Here is a 23,247-nt window from a genome sequence, read left to right as displayed (position 1 = left end):
GAACCATTAGCTATCCTGAAAGATTTTTACAAGATACATTTTTTTAAAATGAACGAATGAACACCACAGCTTACAAGGCCAGAATTCAGAGAGAAATGTAAGGCGCATCCAGGGATTTAACTACATTTTAATCTTGCCCTTCCTTCAAAAGGAATTGCATCTGTTTGTGCTTCTGAAACAGAACAGAACTCCAAGCAAGTCTTTCCATCTAATCTTAACTGCTCTCTGTCAAAATAACCTCAGACGTAGTACAATGATTTATTTTATACTCAACCGGAGACAAAGCTCAAAGTGGATTTGAAAAGCTTTGCGGTAACTATATGACGAGCAGTCTGGACTCTTGAGTTGTGTTGCTCAAGGTCTGCCGAGCACCTTACAGCAAAGGATGAAACAAGAGCAGCTTTATTAAAACCAACCAAAGTTTATTTATAGAAGTCTATACATTTGTAACGAATGCTGCCGAGACAATGAATTAAAGCAAATAAACCCATCCCTCCCAATGAGCCTGTGTTGTCGCCACTCACTGTCACATGCACTTAAAAGAGGAGAAAACATTACACCTTCATACACAATTAGTTCCATAGCTATCCCAGAAAAAATATTACTCCCTCAATGCATTATTCTCAAGTGAAAAAAACACAAGGTGACAAGGAATTGTCCATTACCTGTGTGAAAGGAGAACCTCTTCTAAGTTTGGTAAGGAGGGGATACATGAGGATGGCGACCTCATTCACTTGTGTCCTAAAAGTTCCACAGTGTTTTATTTGATCAACTCCTGTAACCCAATTGGAAAGGATAAACTGATGCATTATTTACAACTTAGGGAGGCCTTCCGTACTCTGATTATGAAGCCCAACGTCAGGAAGTGCATTTCGGCTGCAGACTGCCATGATAATTAGGAGGGCTCATAAGAACATTAGTTTAACATTTGCCGGCTCTTTCCTTGCTCCTATGCCATAGCTTTGCAAATATTGGTGGGCAATCAGAACTCTGTTAAAGAGTTTTGGACTTACTATCTCTCTGTATCAGAAATGTTGGTATCAGGGAGACTGGCTACTACAGATAATGTTGCTGACAAAGAAATCCGAGTGATAGAGATGCATATCTACATAGCATATCATGATGGCTCCCCAAACATTGGCAGATTCTAGAAATCCACTTTAAAAAAAAAGTTAGAAGCATGTATGTCAATAAAAGAGTCCACAAGCGCTTGAGAAAAGTAGCTAGAAAAAAGGCAGAAAAACAGAATGATTACATATTTACACAATAGTCTGCGAAGCTATGGACTATGTAGTAAATAAAGTCACTAAGTTTACACAACTTGACGAGAACCACTTCGGGAGGAGGACTGTGTGTTCCTCCTCTTCATTTCATCAGGTTTTACACAGGTGTGTGTCTCCCTAATCTTAAATAAGGAATCAAAGAAGAAATAGATTAAAGCATCAATAAGGATTCCCCAGATCACAGCCACAAGACTCAAACTTCTATTCTGATGTGAGCAAACATTTTCTGGGCCTGCTTAAGAATGCTTCACGTGTGTTCGGATTTCTCCTTTTAATCCAGCTTCAGGAAAGTATCCTTATTTAGGGCACTTTTCCAGCACTGGCACTGGCATGATCCGACAGATCACTAACGTTCATCAATGTATGCACAGTCTTAGTTCAGTATAATCCATGGTAGTTCATTTTGAAGAGCTCTTTGATAAAATGTCATTTATTTACACTTCGATCTTTACACCTGAGTGATTATCAAGCAGTCATCTTTTTCCTATTCAGACATTCCATACATACAATCCTTGTGCTGGAGTTCAGCTGCACACGTTGTACCAGTTACATATAGGTCAAATTAACTGCCCTCTTATATTTTCAATTTTTTACTGTACGCTTTCCATTCTGCAGAACAAGATTAAAATAAAAAATAAAATAAAAACGGGAGGCAAATGAAAAAATAATAATTCTGGCTATAAAAGGCAATTTGGTAAGGGTGCAAAATGAAAGATCAAAAGGTTACATGGTTTGTTGTGGGATTTTTGGGGTGGGTGGGGAAGAGATCCAAGTAGCAGCCAGGAACAATAAAACTGCCCCACCTACCTGTAGCAGGAAAGTCAAGGGCACATGTACTACTGCTTTACAAAGACATTGACTGGGGGGAAGATGAGGGAAGGGGTTTTTCTAAGTCTGTGTGAAGGAACAGTGTGAAGTTACACAGCTATTGTCAGCCAGGCTCCCTGTTTGTAAAAAATAATAAAATAATAAAATAAAATCACATTTATTAAATTGCCCCTGCTGTTTTGAATGCTCAAATATAGCTGGTAAAAATTCAAGACAGATTTAAAGAACCATGACAGATACAAATTTACTGCAGGTGAAAATCGATTTTTAAAAAAACTATCTGGAAAAAATTCACACAACCCACCCACCCCCCACAAAAATGTACACTTTCAACCTAAACCAGTTCGTAAAATATACCCTTCTCCACAGCTAGGAGAAAGGGGAGAGAAGACGAGGAAAAAAGTGCAGGCGACCTTCACAAGAGGTCTTGTGCCACGGTTTAATTTTCCTTGCTTGTGGTGGTTGAGACAGCCAAGTGCTAACACTGCTTCTGCCACCAACAGATTCCTGCAGAAATCCAGACTCCAGGTTAACACTGAATACATACAGCCAACTCCAAATAGCTGTATTAACAAACAAAACAAAACTAAAAATAGCATGGATCCATATTTGTGGGTGGCAGAAAAGGGCAAGAAATGGAGGTCTATACAGTAAAGAGTCAATGATTTATATTACAGATGGCTGGCAAATTTTAAAGAGTCTCTTCCCAGCTCTGTTGCTGCTCCAACCCCGAAGGGCAAACTGAAGAGGGAGGGAAGAAAATAAAGGGCGGGATATCATGTAGCATGCAGGATCAGAAGCAGCAGAGAGTGGGGTTTGCTCAAATAAGCCCCCGCCTTTTCTTGTAGTCCTCCAGGTTCAGTGATCGCCGGGGGGCGCCATCTTTTGCTGGGGGAGCCTTGGAGGTGATAGCCAGTGTTTTGGACTCTGTTGGGAAATAAGGCACACATACTAGGTGTGTAACTCAGCAAGGTGCATGGCTCTCTTCAAACAATCAGGCTCAAGCTTTCTGCAGGGGATAGCCATGATTATTAATGTGGTGCCAGCAGTGTAACATAAGTAAAAAAAAAAAAGAGTTCTGCCTGCCCCCGAGACACTGAGCAGAAGACAGACCTAAGAAACTTCCAGTTCCTACAGTACAGCAGACCCCTCCTCAGATGCAGTGGCAAAGGAAAGCAGTAAATCCAGCAGGATCTATGAGGGCAGTGGTGACACCAAACCAATGGTGGCTTCTCTCAATTTTAAACCAGCTCCTCAGTCTAAATAGAAGCTGCACTTTTTGAAGTTTCTGGTTCTTTAAGCTACATTAACCAGAAAAAGAACAGCTCTACTAATAGAAGTTCATTTTTTCAAAGGTATGGCTGCTCGTAGTTTCTGCCGGGATGCACAAAATTTGTGTATTTTCCATTCGCATGCTTTGGATTTTTTAAAAACCACCCGGCTATTTTATTTATTATTATTTTTTTGGCAAGGTGGCACCTAAAACTCTTTTCCTTTTCTACCACCTTTACCTTTCATTCCCTGAGGGACAGGCACAACCTACCTGAGCTGGGAACCTGGAGATCAATCTTCACATCAAAATCATGCACTTTGAAGAGATCCTCTGAGAGGTCACTGGCAGTTTTTGAATTCATATCTTTGTCTTTTCCCTGACTCTGAAACAAGAGACATCATTTAATATCAAGTAATACAGAAGGTTACCCAACCATGCTTTATTGGCTATAGTGTCTGAAAGGTTCCATTGTAGACCCCATTCTATTCTTAGACGCAGCTTGAGGCTTAAAATGTGACTATTTCACATGGTGGCAATTCCAAAGGTAAGGATTACATGATAGAAGCATATGCAACAGCAAAAAGTTGAGGGAACTTGCCTTGCTCATGTCCTTTGGAGCATCTGGCAATACACCTGATCCGTATTTTGCATTAAGTTGGGCAAGAATAGCAGCTTGGACGGCAGGATCTCTAGACTGTGACAAAGGAAGAAATTTAATGTCAGGTTGAACAATGGACTTGACCATTTATAGGTTAACATTTCTCTCTTCATACAGAAACAAGTATGTATATAAAGGGAGGAATTAAAGGTAATACTCTTCTAATCAGCACAAGCTTTTTAGCTTGTGGAATGGAATGGAACAAACCTCATTCTTCAACACTGTTATGGGGGATTTCCCCGACCTCCCAAAACCAATTTTAGGGGGTAGGGTGTGCACAGAGGGAGGGGGAAACCCCATTGTACAAGTGGAAGTCTCTGAGCGGGGCTTCCACTGAGAGGACTCATTAGCTGAATCCCAACCCTTAATATATCCCGTGTACCCATATCCCACAACTCAATAAACGTATAGTTAGAAACATATACCCTATCTTTCCAAATGGTTTCAGTGATTTTCCATGCATGACAGAAATACTCTGCTTCAGCTATAAAAATGGGATTTGCACACCAATACAGCACTCTGCTGAAACAGGAAATGAATATACTGTTCTCCTGTGCAGTGGGCAATAGACTATAGTGCTGCCTTCTTCTAGATACATTTTCAGTGATCCACACCTTATGTTGCCGCATCTAGATTCTCTCTCTCTCTCTCTCTCTCTCCATACACCCCCCCCCCATATGTGAATAGCTTGCTCTGCTCCCGATTGCTGTCAAATCTCTGCATTTTACTTACGTTGGAGACTATTGTGGGCTTACACTGCCGCCGAGTAAAGGGATCCATCTGTTGGTTTTTCATACTGTGGCTTTCAGCCTGCAGAGAGAAATATGAAATATGCAGTCCTGACTTGCCTTATACTTTCCCCAGTATATTTCCAAATGCAGCTCCTCGGAAACAAGGAGAGGGCTACTGTCCCTGTGTCCTGCTTTTGGGGAACCCACAGGCATGTTTTTGGCTGCTAGAAAACAGGATACTGGACTAGGTGGGCCTTTAGTCAGATCCAGCAGGGCTCCTCTTAGGTTCATAATGAAAACAATTTGTCCACCCCACAACTTATCAGAAAGCTAAAGTAGGACTGCAGGTGCCGATACTGCTTGAGCAATTCACAAATGGAATATTTAAGAACAATTGGAAGACACCTTCCATATGTAGGAGTCCCAAGTGAGTATGTTGGGAAAAACATTTTCTTCCTCATTTACCATATATGCAAGACAGGATTGGGAAGGGTGAGAAAACATGCCTATGGAGGGTGCGACTACAAACTAGAGTGCTAAACATTTCCCTTGTCTTCTATCAATAGGTTTTCCCCTACCCTAGGCTCTTAACAATCATAAAGCTTTCCTGGTTGAGACAGTTTCAAACCACAGTTATATAGTGGCACTAAAAGCCAATGGTCGCTGTAGCCCTTTCATCATCCCAGACAGGAAAATGTGTTTGACAGGGAAAGTCAGCCTCCAGCAAATGCTATTTTTCTCATGTTCCTGCTTTGATAAATGGACTGGACCTTTTCAGCAGGCAGGCTTTAAGTTACTTTATCACAACAGTGCCACTCAAGTATAGTTGCATGTTATTGCTTGATACTAAATGGCAATATGGTAAGGCTGTCCAGAAAATTATATGTCATCGTAAAAAGCAGCAGAGAGTTCAGAGAGCCACCTTTCCCATGACAATATATTTTGCCTTCTTTGCACTATCAACATCACTCACCACTAGAGCCTTTTCAGATTCCACAATGTTCCATTCTCGATTCCTCTGATTGATGTAACTGCAAAACGAAAGAAAAAGAAAAGGTGTATGTATTTCACTTACCTCATGTATTAGAAAGGAATTTTGAAATTCAGGATCTCAACAAGCTATTTTTCTAGAAGCCACTTTCTATTTCTTTTTGAAATGACTGAAATGAGAGATAAATTCTGAACCCTGAAAAGTAGCAGATTCTGTCCAGATGGAAAATTAACAAGATCACTCTGAAATAACAGCAGTGACCAATACTGGTCACAAAAGCAGTATTGCTGGTTTTCTGTTCCCATGTCTATTATTAAATATTAGGTACCAACCTGATGGCTGAAATATTTTTCGTTCGCTGGCGATCCAAGGCCTCTGCTCTCTCCTCTAACTCATTAAGCTGGTCTTGAATCTGTTTTGCTCTGTCCTGATCTCCCATGTCTTCTGCCATAGCCTTTAATAAAAATAATTATTTGTTAGGAATGAACCACTGTCGTAGCATCAGCTATGTGAATTGATTAAAAACCATGAGGTTATTATGTTGTTAGTTCAACTGGTTATGTGCTTTCTTTCTTTCTTAATAATATATTATACTTCAGGATCAACAGGGATCTGACTCAAGGTAAGAGAAGAAACAGTTAGTGCACTTATCAAATTTGAACAAGTTGTGTCAATCTTTACAAAGGATTGTCAGCAATAAAGGGGATACTGATTTCCCCCCCCTAGGGAAACAAGCTAAGCAATATTACTGAAATATATATTGAAAAGACCAGCACTTAAGGTGGCTTTAATCTTGCAAGAAATTATTTTAGGGGCCATTTCCCAGTGTCACCATATTTTACCTTCTCTTTTAGTAGCTGTGTTTTCTTCATGGCATAGTTTGGTGGTGCTTTCCGGAACCTTTCTTTCTCTTTTACAATCTACAAATGCACAAGGGGCGGGGGGGACATTATGAAAGGTGGGCTAACTGAGGGTTAGTTATGAAAAAGCTGCTCTGGCTCACTCTATTCAAGCCCTGACAAGCCAGGCTACATCACTCAATTTGTGGCCTGATAAAATTTTTGTTTCTAGCCTGTATTTACATGGTACAAGAACAGTAAAGAAGCATTTTAAAATTTATTCCATCATGTTAACACACTGGCTGCATGTCCACTAGCCCACAATAATCTATGAAGAGTAACTGCAGTCTATCTTTGTTGTTACATGATTATGGGTCGTACCATATTTTTCGCTCTATAAGACGCACCTAGTTTTTGGAGGAGGAAAACAAGAAAACAAGTATTCTGAATCCCAGAAGCCAGAACAGCATGAGGGATCGCTGCGCAGCACTCCCTCTCGCTGTTCTAGCTTCTGGCAGCCTCTTCAGGGCAGCGGGATGAAGGCTCCCCCTGCCCAGAAGAGGCTGCGCGGGGCTAAGCCAGACGCTAGAACGGCAAGAGGGAGCGCTGCGCAGTGATCCCTCTCGCTGTTCTGGCTTCTGGGATAGCTGCGCAGCCTGCATTTGCTCCATAAGATGCACACACATTTCCCCTTACTTTTTAGGAGGGAAAAAGTGTGTCTTATAGAGCAAAAAATACGGTAAGTACTGCAGAGCCCAGCTAATTTCTCCTGTGGGCAGATGCTAAAAAACAACAACCCATCTCTCCTCCTCCCTTACAAACCTAGTCTTTAGTGCCTTACTGCTGTGATCTAACTTTTGCAAATCTGAAGTAAGTAGAGTAACTGTGATATGCCAACAACACTAAAATAGGATAAGAACCAGAGATAGGGAATCCATAGACCTCCAGACATTTTTGGGCTACAGCTCTCATCATCCCTGACCACTGGTGCTGCTGCTTTGGACTGATGTGAGTCCAACAAAATCTGGGCGGCCACAGGTTTCCCATTCCCAATATAAAGAGTCTTTTCCAATACGATGTCTTTCCCAACACGAACAGGAAGTCTAACCCATCTTATCTTTACAGAACTAGAATCTGGCACCTGAGAACATCTAAGAGCTCACCTACCTTTCCATTGTGAACCTTCAATTGTATGGGTTCAGCTCAAAAGTACATTTTCTTCATTTACCTCCTCAATGTCCTGGTCATTGAATTTATAGTTGAGGGCTTCTTTGATAGACATGTCCTTCTTGTTTATCTCGTCAAGTGTTGGTAGCTGCATCCCAGCAGAAAACATCTAGATGTTAAGAAGAGAAATAGAGTCAGAGTACTTCATTCACCATTCAACACTCCTGTTTGGAAAAATGGAAATACTTACAGCTTCCTTCCACTTCATGAACTCGCTCTCTGTGAATTCTTGATTGGAGACAAATTCTAAGCGGAACACACGCTGGTCACTGCCGTGCCTGCACAGAGAAGGAAAAAAGGAGCCATCATTCTACAGCACCTTCCCAAGGGCAGGGCAGCAGGAGACAGATATAAAGTGCATTTATAGCTGGCTACTAAGTATACCTTTGTATAGTGACTATGTTACGCCAACTCTATCTTTGCTACAGGAAGACACATTCTAAATTTGCTGGCAACGGTGAAGGGGGAAGTGTTGGTATGAATAACATAGCATACATACACTCAGTTTCACTCAAATGTTTGTTTGGACGCTCCATTTTTTTCATATCTCTAAGGAAAATATTGGGAAGGCCCGAAATCCAGCAGAAGGTCCTGATGGAGGAAGCAATTTTCACAGATTTCCCTTTTGCTCCTCAAGCCACCTCCCACACTCTTTGAGGGTCCCTGAAGCCTCTGGAAAAGTATTTCAAAGAGCACAGGGGAAAGAAGGAATAGGCAAAAATTGCCTCCCCTCCAGTCCTTCAGTGGGAGCGTCCTGTAAATTCTGTTGCGCATGAGGAAGTCCTGGTGCAAATGGAACAACTTCGTTGGATAAACTCCTCTGTGCTCAATCCCCTGACAGCAATTTATCAGCTTCCTACTACTCAAGGATAGAAGTATTCTGGCATTCACCTCTCATATAGCACACTCTCAAAATGATGGAGTAGGTCTTACCTTAACTGCAACCCTTTGTTTGTCCTGGTACCTCCAAGCTGATAAACCTTTGCAGTTTCTACAACACCTGTTATTTCTGCCACCTATATAAATAAAGATAAAATGAAAAAGGATGAGTACTTCCATACATACGTTTTCTAACGGAGGGGGAAAGGAGTCAAGAAGAGGCAAACTTAAGAAGGAATGTCTAGATGGAGCTGGAACAAAATGCCATGCCTACTGGCACATCTGCAATGGTGTTCTTTGTTTCTGAAGCAATAAGGCCTTATCTCATAAACAAAATATAATGGCAACATTTAAATTACAATGGCTTGGATCAAGCATTGTTCCTAGTGGTGCGCGCATTCCCTTAGAACAGTGGTTCTCAACCTGTGGGTCCCCAGATGTTGTTGGACTACAACTCCCATCATCCCTGAGCTCTGGCCTTGCTAGCTAGGGATGATGGGAGTTGTAGTTCAACAACATCTGGGGACCCACAGGTTGAGAAAGGCAGCCTTAGAAGTTCTGCTCAGAAGATTCTCCCACCAATGGAACGGAGATGAGGACTTTTGCTATATCCCCCTTCCCTCAGCAGGTCAGAGGATGCTCCAGAGCACCAGGGGTATGCAAAAATACTCATTTCCATTGTTATCAGCTGCATTCCTCTGCGGAATCAATGGTAGATGGTTAAATTTGGACCCAACGTAACAGGTGGCAGCTAATTTCACAACAGTGGACTTCTATTTCTACAAGAGAAATTCCCCTTCCTCTTCTCACTGCTGTACTCCCTTGGTACCTCCCCTCATCTGCTCCGGAGGGTCTTCCAACCTTTTGAAACAGATTCTGGAGTGCACAGAGAGCTGCATCAGGGAGCGCATTCTGCCAGTGTTGTCCGTTCCACTGGTAAAACAAGGGATTCTATAGATCTTTGTATTTATTAAGAAAAAGAGGACAGCAAGGTGGGATAAGTAAAAGGGCTTCACAACTAATACTGTGTTGTGTAATTACCCGCTTTCCCATCACCATATATTTGTACAGTGTCTTGCTGCTTCTGGTGTCAACAGGAATTGGGTTTGATCAAGGATATACTCACTCTGTAAACTGGTTTGCTATTGTGGTTTCCTATGCCGATGCGCACAAAGCAGCCAGTGACCGTCTTAGCAAAGAAAGGCATGTGACACCATCGCTCTAGTTTGTGTCGAGATAATCGAACCCGATTCAGTTCTTCAGGCAAGGACACCGGCTGTGATTTAGGAGGGATTTCTTCTTTCCTAGCATGACACAGGAGGAAATATTCAAACAGAACGAGAGTGCCACACTCACGTAACAAAATCCACACATTAACACACTGGTTCTCAATTATTATTTTTATTTTTGCAGTGGTGGAACCCTTCACTTTAGACAAAACTTCAGCAAAGCCCTTGCAGTAAAGTATTTTAACTGGTTCTTTTAAAATGGACGGGGGGAGTTTATTATTTGGAAAGCAAGCAAGTGAAAGCCATTTATCTCACCTTTATGCTAAAGGGTTGAAGGTGGTGCAAATGGTTCTCCTGTCTTCCATTTGATCCCCACAACGATCTTGTGAGGTAGATTGGGCTCACAGGTAGTGAATGGCCAAAAGTTACCCAGTGTTCCTGAAATATTGAAAGTGGGCTTCCCCAGTCCTACTATAGCACACTGGCTCTCTCATAAGATGAAAACAAGCATAGCCCACACAGAATACTATGAAAGGTATACAGCTTTATTCACTGCCCTCAAGCAGTACTTCAGTACTTACTCTTCCTCCTCATCTGAAGATGAAGATCTGGATGAACGATCAGTTTTCTCACTAGATTTATCGTCTTCTTCTTCCTCTTCATCATCTGAGTAAACTTCACTCGTTTTTAATGGCTGCTTCTTTAAAAGCAACTCAGCTACAAAGAAAAAATGACATAATTCTCTTCTGTTCAGTTTCCTCGACCAAAGACTCCTTTAGTTAAAATAAGTAAGACTCTAACCAGATATTGCCTCAAGGGAGCCCATGCTGTTAGCCGTATTCACATTTTTTTTCCTTCCAAGCTGAGTTCCAGGGCTAAGCATGGCTGAATTCTTTTTGGCTCAAATTAAGCTTTACTGATTACTGCATTTGAGTAAAGGAGATTGCTATTCATCTACCACATCTTACTTCATTATGTATCTTGGATATAAACCTTAGAAATAAATTACATGTTAGATTTACATGGGCAGCTCTTCAACACAATCATACAAAAATTAGTTCATGTGCACTGGCAATTTGCATGTCTCTTTATATCAATTCTGAATTAGTAAAATGTGTTCACACTCTGAACTCTGGTGGATACCAGAGCACAGATGGTAGATATATTGCCATCTGTGCACCTTCTGATGAGACACTATTAAGGGAGCTGTTATTAGGACATACTACTGTTCAAAGCAACACAGGTGTATAATGTTCACTTGTGAATGCTAAAGAAATACATTTACTGATGTCCATTAAATCTAAAGAACTGCCCACATATGATTGCTCTAGCATTAGCTGCAAGACAAAACATCAACGGAGAACATTTACTAGTTTTGTACCCATTGCCTTTTAAAAACTTAGGTGCTGGGGACAAAACACAGCATGAACAACATTGATTTTTTATGTAATTGATGTTTTGTAACTATACAATATATCCTACTCTGGGATCCATGGATGAAGGGTGTGTTAGAAATATCTTAATTAAAAAAGTGCAAGTGAGCCAGACAGATATCCCAATACAAGATGGATAACAGTTTTCATTTGCATTTGCATTTGCATCAAGGTTATAAGATGAAGCTGTAAGAGGAAATAAAATAAAAATAAGGTTTTCCCTAAATGTTAACATTAGAAGTCTGCAAATCTATAGCACATACAAGTAACTCCAAGAAATGTGCTTTGAAAAGAGTAGCCTGATTAACTGTCAAATAGTCTACTTCCACTGTGTGTGTCACTGATGCATAAAAAACCCAACATCTTGGTTGTTAGTTAAGGGAAAAGGAGTTAGTTAAGAGCTATAGCCATGTTAAAGAACGAACATTGCTTCCTTTTTGGGATACCGTTTTAAAGTGCAGGAAGCTCACAAAATCAGATGCTCTAATGCAAGAGGGGGCAGAAGATTGATCTCTGGAAGATTTGCATCAGCTCAAGAAAGGTTTCTGATTCTCAATCTTATAACAAAAGTAGCAAGGAAATGATTCCACATGCCCAATCTGAATTTGCCTGATAAACTAAAGAAAGTTTTGAGGCAAAAAGTAGAAGGACTATGATGTCTGTTCGGCTCTGATACCCAATATTCCTGGGCTCTGAATCTTTTAATTCTTAAGGCTCGTGGATCTTTAGTTCTAGTAAAAAACCCACACAGGACCCAAGTTCAGTTCCCACCATCTCCAGGCAGGACTGGGAGAGACCCTTGTCTGAAACCCTTGAAAGCTGCCAATGTAGAAGATACTGGGCTTGATGAATCAGTAGTATGACTCCATAAAAGGCAGCTTCCTGTATTTCCTGACCATCCCGTCAGGAAAAACACAAATTAAATCTTAACAGAAATATCAGTATCCCCAGCCAATGACATTCAGGAAAGAATAAAACTTTTGCGTAGCTTGTGCCTAGTCCCTACATTATCAGGGTGCTTTGGTAGTGAGCACTGGAGAAGCCTTTTAGTTCATATTGAGCAGGCATAGGCAAACTCGGCCCTACAGAAGTTTTGGGACTACAACTCCCACCATCCCTGACCACTGGTCCTGTTAGCTAGGGATGATGGGAGTTGTAGTCCCAAAACAGCTGGAGGGCAGAGTTTGCCTATGCCTGATATTGAGGGTATAAGTCTATCACTTACTATGAACATACAAGTTAACGGCCCTTAAAAGCATGTAAAGTCACTGAAAAAAAGTAATCAGGAAACAGTTAGTTAAACAAAATCAAGGCTCTGTAAAAAGTGTAGTCCCTGGGCATCAAGGAGCACCCACATTCTTTAACTGGAAATGTACTCCACAATAGATCCTTTTCATGGGCTTTTGAACTAACCTGTTCTGTTCTTCCTTTTCTCCCTTTCTGCTTTCAGCTCTTCCATGGCTTGGGATTTCTTATCCAATTTTTCATCTCGCTTTGACCGTCGCTCTTTATTGTGTGACATGACCTATGGAAACACACAGCCACCTCTATAATAGCTACTTAGATTTCGTCCACATCACTTCTCTTTACTATGTTTTGAAGTCTTCTGGATTATTTGTAAAATTTGGTTTGTAATGACCATTTAAAGCTGGCCTGGAATTTATTCTAAAAAAGGTTTTATTCTGCACCACTTCATTAACTTATCTAAAGAAGAGGGCATAAAAACAGACCATTTTCTGCATGCAAATATGTCATCCAGAAGTGCAGACAAGCTACTGTAGCTCTGTTATTGGTCACATTGGCACAACAGAAAGTGATTACATGATTTTCCAAAAATGGAGTCCAGTGGCACCTCAGATTTATTGATTATAAATCTGTTAGCCTTTATAGTGCCATAAGAGTCTTCTTTTTGCTACATTACAATGCAGAGACTTCCTAGAAATGGTTTATCAAAGGACTGCTACCTATATAAGGAATAATGGAAGACAAGACAAAAATGCATTGCTCCTGTTCAGTTTTCATTCAGACCATTATTTAATCTGGTTTGGTTAGGATGAAGGTGCATGATTTCACCTGAGTGATTCTGAGTGATTTCACATCACAAACATCTGAGTAATTTCACATCACAAACACCTGGTTTTAGGCATTTGTTATCACCTGATAAAGTGAGCTTGCTATGTTCTTACCTGGGATTCCTGGATCTGGGTGAGTTTTTTCTTCTCCTGCTCTTCTTCTTGCTTCTTCTTTTTTTCTTTCTTTTCTTTCTTTTTTGCTGTCTTTAATTTCTTTTTTATTTCAAACCTGGGCTCAAAACAAGGGAAAAATGAGTAAGAACCTGCAGTCACTTTCACACATCATTAGAAGTCAAGGGAGGATGAAATATTATAATAGATGAAAAACTCTTAAAGCAGGGATGGGAAGCTATTTTTGTATGCCAACAATTCCATTTCCTGGGGGACAGCAGCATAGATTGGGGGGTGAGTGGGGCTAGAGATGGCAGTTACTAAAGCCCAAAAGTGGGTGAGGCAGGAGCTGGATACAGAGGGACATATCTCTTGTCTCTTTCAACAGCCTTTTATTTTTATCCATCACCACTTCTCTCTCCCAGCTCCAGTTATGGGATGAATCTGAATAGTGGCTTCCCATCACTGCTCTAAAGCAAGAGAATTATAAGCAGGAATAGACCGTAATAATAGTTACACTAAAGGTGGGTGAAAAACATGTCCACCCATTACTGTTACAGACTAGGCAAATTACTGGCAAAATCAGGTGATTTGTTGCTCAGTTTCAGAGCAAAATACCAGATCTAGAAGCTGGCAGGTGAGCCCAAGTGTTTGAGTTGATGGGATTGATCACTTTAAAGCATGACTACTCTAGGACAGTGGGAAGAATTGAAAAGCACTTTTATTGAGGGCAGTGTAATTTTTTCTATCCTCTTCCTGTATTTAATTTTCAGTAGGTTGGAGATCTGGTGGTATGACACTATTTGTTTGTGTTTCTATATGTATATGCGTGTGTAGTGTGTATATGTATATGCGTGTGTAGTGTGTAAGGTAAAGGTAAAGGTACCCCTGCCCGTACGGGCCAGTCTTGCCAGACTCTAGGGTTGTGCGCTCATCTCACTCTATAGGCCGAGAGCCAGCGCTGTCCGCAGACACTTCCGGGTCACGTGGCCAGCGTGACAAGCTGCATCTGGCGAGCCAGCGCAGCACACGGAACGCTGTTTACCTTCCCGCTGGTAAGCGGTCCCTATTTATCTACTTGCACCCGGGGGTGCTTTCGAACTGCTAGGTTGGCAGGCGCTGGGACCGAACGACGGGAGTGCACCCTGCCACGGGGATTCGAACCGCCGACCATGTGATCGGCAAGTCCTAGGCGCTGAGGTTTTACCCACAGCGCCACCCGCGTCCCTGTGTAGTGTGTATCTATATCTAATATAGATAGGAAACGAAAACAACACATTCTGACAATTTCTTGCACCCTGCAAAGGATAATTTTGTAATCTGCATTAACTCCATTTCTGTCCTTTTTTTTGAAACCAAACCAGCTGGGAAATGATTTGCAGGTATCCTACCAATACTGAGCACAAGTAGGCATTGACCAAAATGAAAACTAGCAAGCTTACTAGAAATACGGACATGAGGGTGCGTGTTGCATATGTAGAGGGCACTGGAATTGTTATTTAAGTTAGCCTTTAATCATAAACCTCACCTCCTCTTTAGAACCTCTCTCTTCTCTATCCGATTAAACAACTCCTGCTCCCTCTCCTTTTCTGTCATCTGTTCTAGCCGAGCTCTGTCCTCTTCATCACCCATGAGGTCCTCCCCATAGCCATCAGTGAACTCATCTTCTGAAGATGAATCAGAGTCTGAGCTGGAACAAGAGCTATTGCTTTCAGAGTCAGATACTTCACCTGAAACAAAACAGAAAGAATCCACTCTGCTGAGTCAACTGCAGAACTCCAGATAAAGACCAAGGTCGTTTGCTTGCATACATTCCTTGTTACTATTGCTTCCCCTTCTCCCCATCACCATCTAACTTTGTATTCTAAGCTCCTCAGGCAGGTACCTGTCTTTTCCTTTACTACTTTGGAGCATGCCATGTACACTGGTGGCACTAAAATACACGCATACCTGTGAGAAAGTAGCAAGTGTCACTAACAAACCTGGACTATGGCAGGAGAAAATACATACACATTATTATATCTTTTGTTACTCCTTAATAAAGTAAAACTAATAGAGTATGTGGGCCTCTGCATAGGATGGAGTTGCAGGATTGTAAAAGAAAGTTACTTTTAGGCAAAAAGTACAGGTACAGCCCAAAGGTCTAAGAATGTCAGAAGGATTACAATACTGAGAATACCAAAGCCACATTCAGATGTATTATTCGTTTTACTCCAAGGGTTCAAAGCAGGCTACAGCAATGGTAAATGAAACACATTCCTTAAGGGAAAGAAAAACTTGTCAACTCTTACCATTAATCATGCTGTTTGAGGCTGATGGGAGTCCAACAAGACCTGAAGGACCACAGATTTCTCATCTCCAGTGCAAAGAATAAAGAAGCGGCCTCATACACAATAGCAAGCGGCTGAATACTATTAGCATATAGCTCAGACAATCACAAGAATGGTCCAAGACACTAGGGGAGGAATTTAATATTGCCCCCCTCTGCACACTGTTCTGGAGGTTCTCCCAATACTTGCACAGGGCTTCTGCTAATGAGACTCATTAGATCAGGCATAGGCAAACTTGACCCTCCAGAGCCAGGGTGGTGTAGTGGTTAAGAGCGGTAGACTTGTAATCTGGTGAACCGGGTTCGCGTCTCTGCTTCTCCACATGCATCTGCTGGGTGACCTTGGGCTAGTCACACTTCTCTGAAGTCTTTCAGTCTCACTTACATCACAGAGTGTTTGTTGTGAGGGAGGGAGGGAAAGGAGATTGTTAGCCGCTTTGAGACTCCTTAGGGTAGTGATAAAGAGGGATATCAAATCCAAACTACTACTCCTCTTCTTCTTCTTCTTTTGGGACTACAACTCCTACCATCCCTAGCTAACAGGACCAGTGGCCAGTGATGATGGGAGTTGCAATCCCGAAACATCTGGAAGGCCGAGTTTGCCTATGCCTGCATTAGATGAATCCCACACTAGATTTGTAAAGGGAGGAAGAAATGATTAGAACAGACCAGGAAAATAAAATTACACGTATCTTATTACAGAAGGCTTAAACCATTGTCCCTTTCTTGCCCTTTACATCTAAATACCTAGAGTGATAGGAAACATTAAACAAGCACACCAGTGATTTACATATGCTTTTAGTACTTCAGCATAGCCTACTGCAAATATAAAAATAATCTGACCTGGAAGAACAATCTAAGCCCAACAGAAAATGAGTGCCTACAGAAAACCACCCACATTACTGACATGGTGCATCCTCTTACCCTCTTCAGGTGCAGAGCTCTCTGCTGAGCTTTCTTTATCAGAACTGCCTGATGAGGCTGCTTTGTTCATCTGTTTCTTCATGGCTCCTTTTTTCTCTGCTTTCCCAGTTTTCACTTTCTTTTTGTTTTTAGAACCTCCGACTGTCCACTGTATCACAGGAGAAATGAAGAGAATCATGTGGCAAGGCTGAGGCTTTCCCAAACAATCAAGTTAATTTTACAGGAGATAGGACAAACTACAAGAGAAGCCAGATTATAATACTGATTTATATTGCAGAATCCACACTGATTTGATGCAATCCACTTATTCTGGTAGAAAAGCTTACCTCTACATCGCTGTCTGAAGTCTCAGAATCTGAAGATGCTGTAGGCTTACTAGCAGGTGCTTCCTTTTCCTCAGAGTCACCACGTTTCCGTTTGGCAAGTGATAAAAGCTCCTGGTAGGAGAATAAATATACTGTTACCTTTAAAATGAAAAGACTCTAGCCCTATTAGAGACACAATTTTCACCATAACACTTCTTCATCAACTCTTCAAATATGCTGTCCCTTAAAGTACCAGTGTTATCACCTGGTGTAATCCACTGTACAAACCATTAAAAAACAAACTTTGCATGCATACAAGCAGGGCTTTCTCTTTTGTGACCCAGCTCCTCTGAACTCCTTCCTAAGTCAAGTCCACAGGTGCCCGACCGTACAAATTTCTAGGAAATGTGTAAAAATGTTATTTCAGAAAAGTTTTAAAGAATCACATGCTTCTAATGCTGTGCTCCATTTGTGGCTCTGGGTTATTTAGCGAATTTAAGTGTACGCATTTGACTTTCAATTTGACAGAATTGTTGCAGTCCACTTTTAATACATAAAAAGCCAATATAATAAATGCAAACAGGTGGACCCATTACAAAATATATTACACATGAATCCAAGTCCTTAGACCAGGGTGGTCCAACTTCATACCAAGTGGGCTACTAGAATACTTTGACACGGAACCCTCAGGCCACACTCTGCCTTGTCACGGGGGTGCCAGGCTTTGGGAAGGAAGTGCAAGGATCTGGCAGGGTCCTAGAGCCTTTCCAAAGCTGGGAACGTGCTAACAAGGCTTTGGAAAGGAGGACGGAGAACTCTAGGACCCTGTCAGAGCCCTCATACTTCTTTCTCAAAACCCAGCTTACCTGGCTTTGGAAAGTCAGTGCGAGGGCTGTGGGGGGCATAAAGTGTTGCCAAGGGCTACCTAAAAAGGTATCAGGGGCCACATTCAGTCCTCAGGCAGTGTGTTGGACCACCCTGCCTTAGACATTTTAAAGCACACCCACTAGTCACATTAGAACATTTGCTTATTGGAGTGCTCCCCTAAGTACCAACTTACTACATGGGAGGGCTTGATACATGTAACTTCAACAGTCAAACAGCTATACAGATCTCTACAGAATTCTACATATCCCAATGGCCTACTTCACATAGGTGTTTGGGCTCTAGGAGATGAGACAGGCAGCTTTGCTCCTTCCTGGTCATTCTGACGCTATGCTGAGCTAAGCCCTGGTTTGGTTCAGCGTGTCATCCAAACCCAGGCTCATGGTTTAGCTCTCTCCAGGCTAACCATGAGCCGTCCTGTGGTTAATTGATAGGGTTTTTTGGGGAGAGAAAATAAAAAGTATGCCTGACCTGACAACATGCTATGCCAAATTGCAACAATTCAGCCAGAGGAAAGCAAAGCAGCTGCAATCTCTGCTCCAAGGCCCGCCACTAAGCTGTGGTGTGGCTTAGTGTGACATGCTAACTAGGCCAGTGGCTGGCACAGGAGGCCAGAGGTGCAAAGTAAACCTTCCAGCCATCCCAATTTCAACCACTGGGAGCACTCCACTGAACAAGGCACACTACAGGGAAGATGGATTTCTAAGTATCATTGAGTTTGCTATTAAAAAAAACAAAAAACAGGAAGTGAAAAACATACATTGAATTTTCAGTAGAACCTGCTACCTAAAAGATGTGTTTCAATTATCAAAAAGGCTTGGTTCAGATGTCATGCTATGTGATAATCAAACTTTGTTTGGTGATCAGAACTCCCCTGCAGGCTTGATTGTCCCCCTTTCCTGGACTCATACACTTTCTCCCCCCTCCCTTTCCTGGTTAGTGATAACTTAAAGAGTTTTCTGTGACCTCTGAACTACAATCACCATTAACCATTAATTGCTCTCAAACAAATTATTCTGTGCAAACCATTGTAAATACTTACGAGGGTGCGAGGGAGGAAGAATGTAGGTGGGAGTGGGCAAATAAGTCTGCAGTGCTGTGGTGTGCTCCCAATTGCTAAACCATGGTCTGAAAAACCAGGTAGCAAAATATCTTAACTGGACCACTGTCTTAGTAAGACTGTACTAATATGCAAGAAAGAAAATCCTTCATAAGGATTTGACATTTCCCCTGCTAAGGAAAGATGCTTCACATTTTCTTCTGGCTAATATTGGTCTATTGTACTGTGAATTATTATAGTTTAGAAAGACCCACAGTTTCCAAGCAACTATAGAAGTGAGCAAAATGGAAGTGAGGTAATATTGAAGTTTCATCATTACCCACAAAGTTCTAGCACTTGGTAGTAAAATCATAATTTCTCTTTTAAATGCTAGATTTAAACTACAAGCAGAAACTAACCTCAAAATCTGATACATTGGCTTATATTAAGCACTTGGAAGGTTAACATCACAATCCTTTATTTGCATACACATTTTCCCAAACATAAACAGCACAGTGATAATTTTGGCATGGAGAAGAGTGCTTCTCAATGAATAAATAAAATATCTCCCTTTTCTCTGAAAGAAAATCAGAAGCACGTGGTGTTGCATGCTGTTGTTTACAAAGTAACAGCTGTCAGACTACATATTGATGCCAATGGCAGCTTCCCACCAGATGTAAACAGCAGCCAGAGAAGGGGGATTTTCAGCAGGATTGTACCACAGGAATATGTTGAAAAATATACCCCCACTACAACTCCAATCCACCCCACCCCCACAATTGCTATTTAAATTAGAATAAAAAGCACCCAAACTATATGCTTAATGCCATGTAGGGCTTGGTGCACAAATGAGCAGTCACTGGACAGCAAAAATGCTTAAGCACTGTTGTATATAACAAAAATGCTAAAAAGCAGTACTGCCTGTACAGAAAAACAGGTGAATAAGCCCAGAAATGTTGATTACCAAAATCAAGCAATATTTATTGGGTGTTTGATCTTCCTCACCAAATTCCGGGGTTTTCTTTTATAACCATATCAAATGTTTCCTCACTAGTTACAGGTTCCTAGAGATGTTAAAATCAGTATATTGGATCCACAACATTCCTTCTATAAATAGAAGGGCTCCTTCTGTTTATGGAAGGGACTGAGAGCCACCAGACAATTCCAAAGGAGAAGAGGAAGGGGAGATGCTCCAACCCTCTGGAACAGTTTTTCAGGGACACAGTTTTTCAAGGAAGGAGTAATTGATGGAAAATCTGCTCACAGGTATCAGGTTCAAAATCAGTCTCTATGCAAAAAAAGGTTGTATTATTATTATTATTAGTAGTAGTAGTAGTAGTAGTAGTAATAATAGTAATTTTCAGTCTACTAGGTTCTCCTCTCCTACTTCCAGATATCTAATCTTTGTCTCCTCTCCATTTTCTCACCTTAGCTCTCTCCACTGCCACCAGCTATTCCTTTCCATGGCTAATCAGACGACTGCATTACACACAGACAACAACATCTGTGCAGTTTTGCTTACAAATTGGCACAAGGCACCCAAATGTATTTCCAAATGTGCATCTCTATTAAAAACTATGCATCTCAACTTTACATCTTCACCAGCAAACCTGATATTAATATTTACAGTACCATAAAGGTCACATTTTCATTAAGAATGTATATTGATTTCTACCTTTCCAGCTTCCTAAGCCACCTATAATCCTAATATCAACTATTTGGGTTTAAGCAAAGAGCTTAAGTGTATACACCTAGGGTACATTTCCAATGAATTCAAGAATGAGTGCTTTACATAGTGTTAATTCAGATGTCCATGGCCATATCTGTTCAAGTTGGCTGCGAGTTTTGAAGCAATTTAACAGAGGTATTGCTTAGCACCCAGCTTCAGTAATCATGTACGGTGTAAACACTCTACTCATACAGTGGTACCTTGGTTCTCCAACTTAATCCTTTCTGGGAGTCTGTTCGACTCCTGAAACAGTTTGAAAACGAAGGCACGGCTTCTGATTGGCTGCAGGAGCTTCCTGCACTCAGTCGGAAGCTGCAGAAGCCACGTCAGATGTTCAGCTTCCGAAAAACGTTTGCAATCCAAAGCCGATTTGTTCAGGAGACAAGCTGTTTGAGTACCAATGTACCACTGTACTACAGTATTCTCCAATTGTTAATGGCCAAAAATGGAAAGTTGGGCTTACTGTGAAGTGCTCTTCTGGTCAAAATGCAGTAAAGGGGTTAAGTAAATCATCTTGTGGTAGATGGCAACGCCCAAATCAGAAGAAGTTAAATGCCCCTATCAACTGTTTGACCATGGTAGTTATCACTAGAAAAAAACACATTTAAACGAGTACTCCAACAAGAACAGAAATGAAGACAAAGAAAGACATGTTCAGAAGGACATGAAACCACTGCAGGAAACTGCACAATTGTATGTAAGAACAACCCTTCTGCACAGTTGCCTTCCATCAGCTTTGGCTGGTGGCCCAGCTGCACCCCTATCTGGACAGGGATAGCCTAACTTCTGTCATCTATGCTCTGGTAACCTCTAAATTAGATTACTACAACGTGCTATACATGGAGCTGCCTCTGAAGATGGTTCAGAAACTTAAGTTGGTGCAGAATTCAGTGGCTTGGTTGCTCACTGGGGCAAGACAGTTTGAGCATATTACACTGATCCTGCCCAACTGTACTACTAATTAGTTTCCTGGCCCAATTCAAAGTGCTGGGGTGTGTGTGTGTGTATCTATATCTATATATATAATTTTTACTTATTTTCCATTTAATTATATACATTCACATCATCATTATCCACTTTACCACCCTGGCTCTTAGAGCCATCAACTTCCTTCCCTCCCGCCTCATGACTATCAAAATTAACCTTTATATCATTGCAGTTTGTACATTTTCCAATTCTAATTGTACTCATTATGAAATGACTTGAAATTTAAATAAATATAGAAAGGTAGAAAATTTCTCATTACAAGTCTTCAGACAACACTGCTAGTGATGTTAATTGCTTACAATAATCTTTCAAATATTGTATAAATTTACTCCAGTCCTTTTGAATACTTGATCATGCTGGTTTCAGATTTCTCCTGTCAGCTTTGCCAGTTCTGCAAAATCCATCATCTTCATCTGCCTCAAAGTGCTGGTTTTGATCTATAAAGCCTTATACAGCTCAGGACTGCAATACCTCAAGACAGGCTCTTGTCATATGAACTGATTCGGACCCTGCGCTCATCATCTGAGGCTCTTCTTCATGTGGCTCCTCCATGAGATGTCTGGAAGGCGGCAATACAAGAACGGGCGTGTGAAATGCTCTCCCCAGGGAGGCTCACCTGGCGTCTCTGTTACATATTTTTGAGGTGCCAGGTAAAGACCTTCCTCTTCTCCCATCTCTTTGTTTATTTAGCCAATCAATGGCCTTTTAAACTGTGTTGTTGTTGTTGTTGTTGTTGTTGTCAGTTATTATGCTATTTCTGGGTTAGCGGAGTCTGTAACCTGAAGCGTCTGTAACCCGAGGTACCACTGTAGTGGTAGTTTCTGGAATGGAAAACGGTCTAGTACCTAGGCATTGTTGGGCTGGATCCATTGGCATTTTCACCACCTACAGAACACCCATAGTATCTCCTACATATTGTTTAGGGAGGACTGATAGAAGGCTTTGACAGTATGAACCAGTCCACCACCTAGCAATTTGAAGTCTTAGAGCTGTTGCTGTTTAACTACCAGTTGTGCAACTGGAGGCACAAGTGGCTTGGATAGTGTGATGAACCTTGGAACAGGAGATCCTTAACACAATCAAGAAGATTTTGGGCATCACATGACAAGACAGTCTCAAAGATGTGTTTTTCCAAGCATGTTCACACTGCTGTCTCAGCGACACCTATTTTGGCTTGGTCATGTCCGCAGAATAGAAGATGGCAGGATCCCCAAGGATGTGTTCTATGAGGAGCTGGCTTCAAACACTAGGCCCATTGGCAGACCAACTCTGCATTACAAAGATGTCCGCAACCGGGACATGAAGACTGGCAACACCAACCCCACCACATGGGAATCCCTCGCAGATGACTGCAGTGCCTGGTGACAGACAGTCAGTTTGTGTATCCACAGCAGTGACCAGAGGAAGAATGACCACTGGGAGGAGCACAGAGAGAAGAAACACCAGAGAGAAGCACAAATGGATGCCTTCAACTGCCCCAGCTGCAATGAAACAT

The 23,247-nt window shown here is 41.5% G+C and overlaps 1 protein-coding gene across 1 annotated transcript; it reads right to left on the bottom strand.

The window, feature by feature from the left end:
• Nucleotides 1–401: 401 nt before the first annotated feature.
• Nucleotides 402–18,318, bottom strand: RTF1 (RTF1 homolog, Paf1/RNA polymerase II complex component; the record flags this gene model as incomplete). The annotated part of the gene is made up of 18 exons (XM_080981816.1): nucleotides 402–3,038; nucleotides 3,655–3,766; nucleotides 3,983–4,078; nucleotides 4,775–4,852; nucleotides 5,747–5,804; nucleotides 6,097–6,218; nucleotides 6,607–6,684; nucleotides 7,832–7,939; nucleotides 8,021–8,108; nucleotides 8,764–8,846; nucleotides 9,836–10,013; nucleotides 10,520–10,655; nucleotides 12,785–12,896; nucleotides 13,558–13,672; nucleotides 15,083–15,284; nucleotides 16,808–16,955; nucleotides 17,134–17,271; nucleotides 18,259–18,318. 18 exons carry the CDS (start codon nucleotides 18,316–18,318, stop codon nucleotides 2,932–2,934), a joined length of 2,019 nt encoding a protein of 672 aa, XP_080837942.1. The 3' UTR covers nucleotides 402–2,931.
• Nucleotides 18,319–23,247: the final 4,929 nt, after the last annotated feature.

The sequence above is a fragment of the Podarcis pityusensis genome (assembly GCF_964106645.2).
Source record: "Podarcis pityusensis genome assembly, chromosome: 1".
Taxonomy (NCBI): Eukaryota; Metazoa; Chordata; class Lepidosauria; order Squamata; family Lacertidae; genus Podarcis; species Podarcis pityusensis.
Note: the sequence above shows the minus strand (reverse complement) of the source record. Positions and strands in the feature narration are given on the sequence as shown.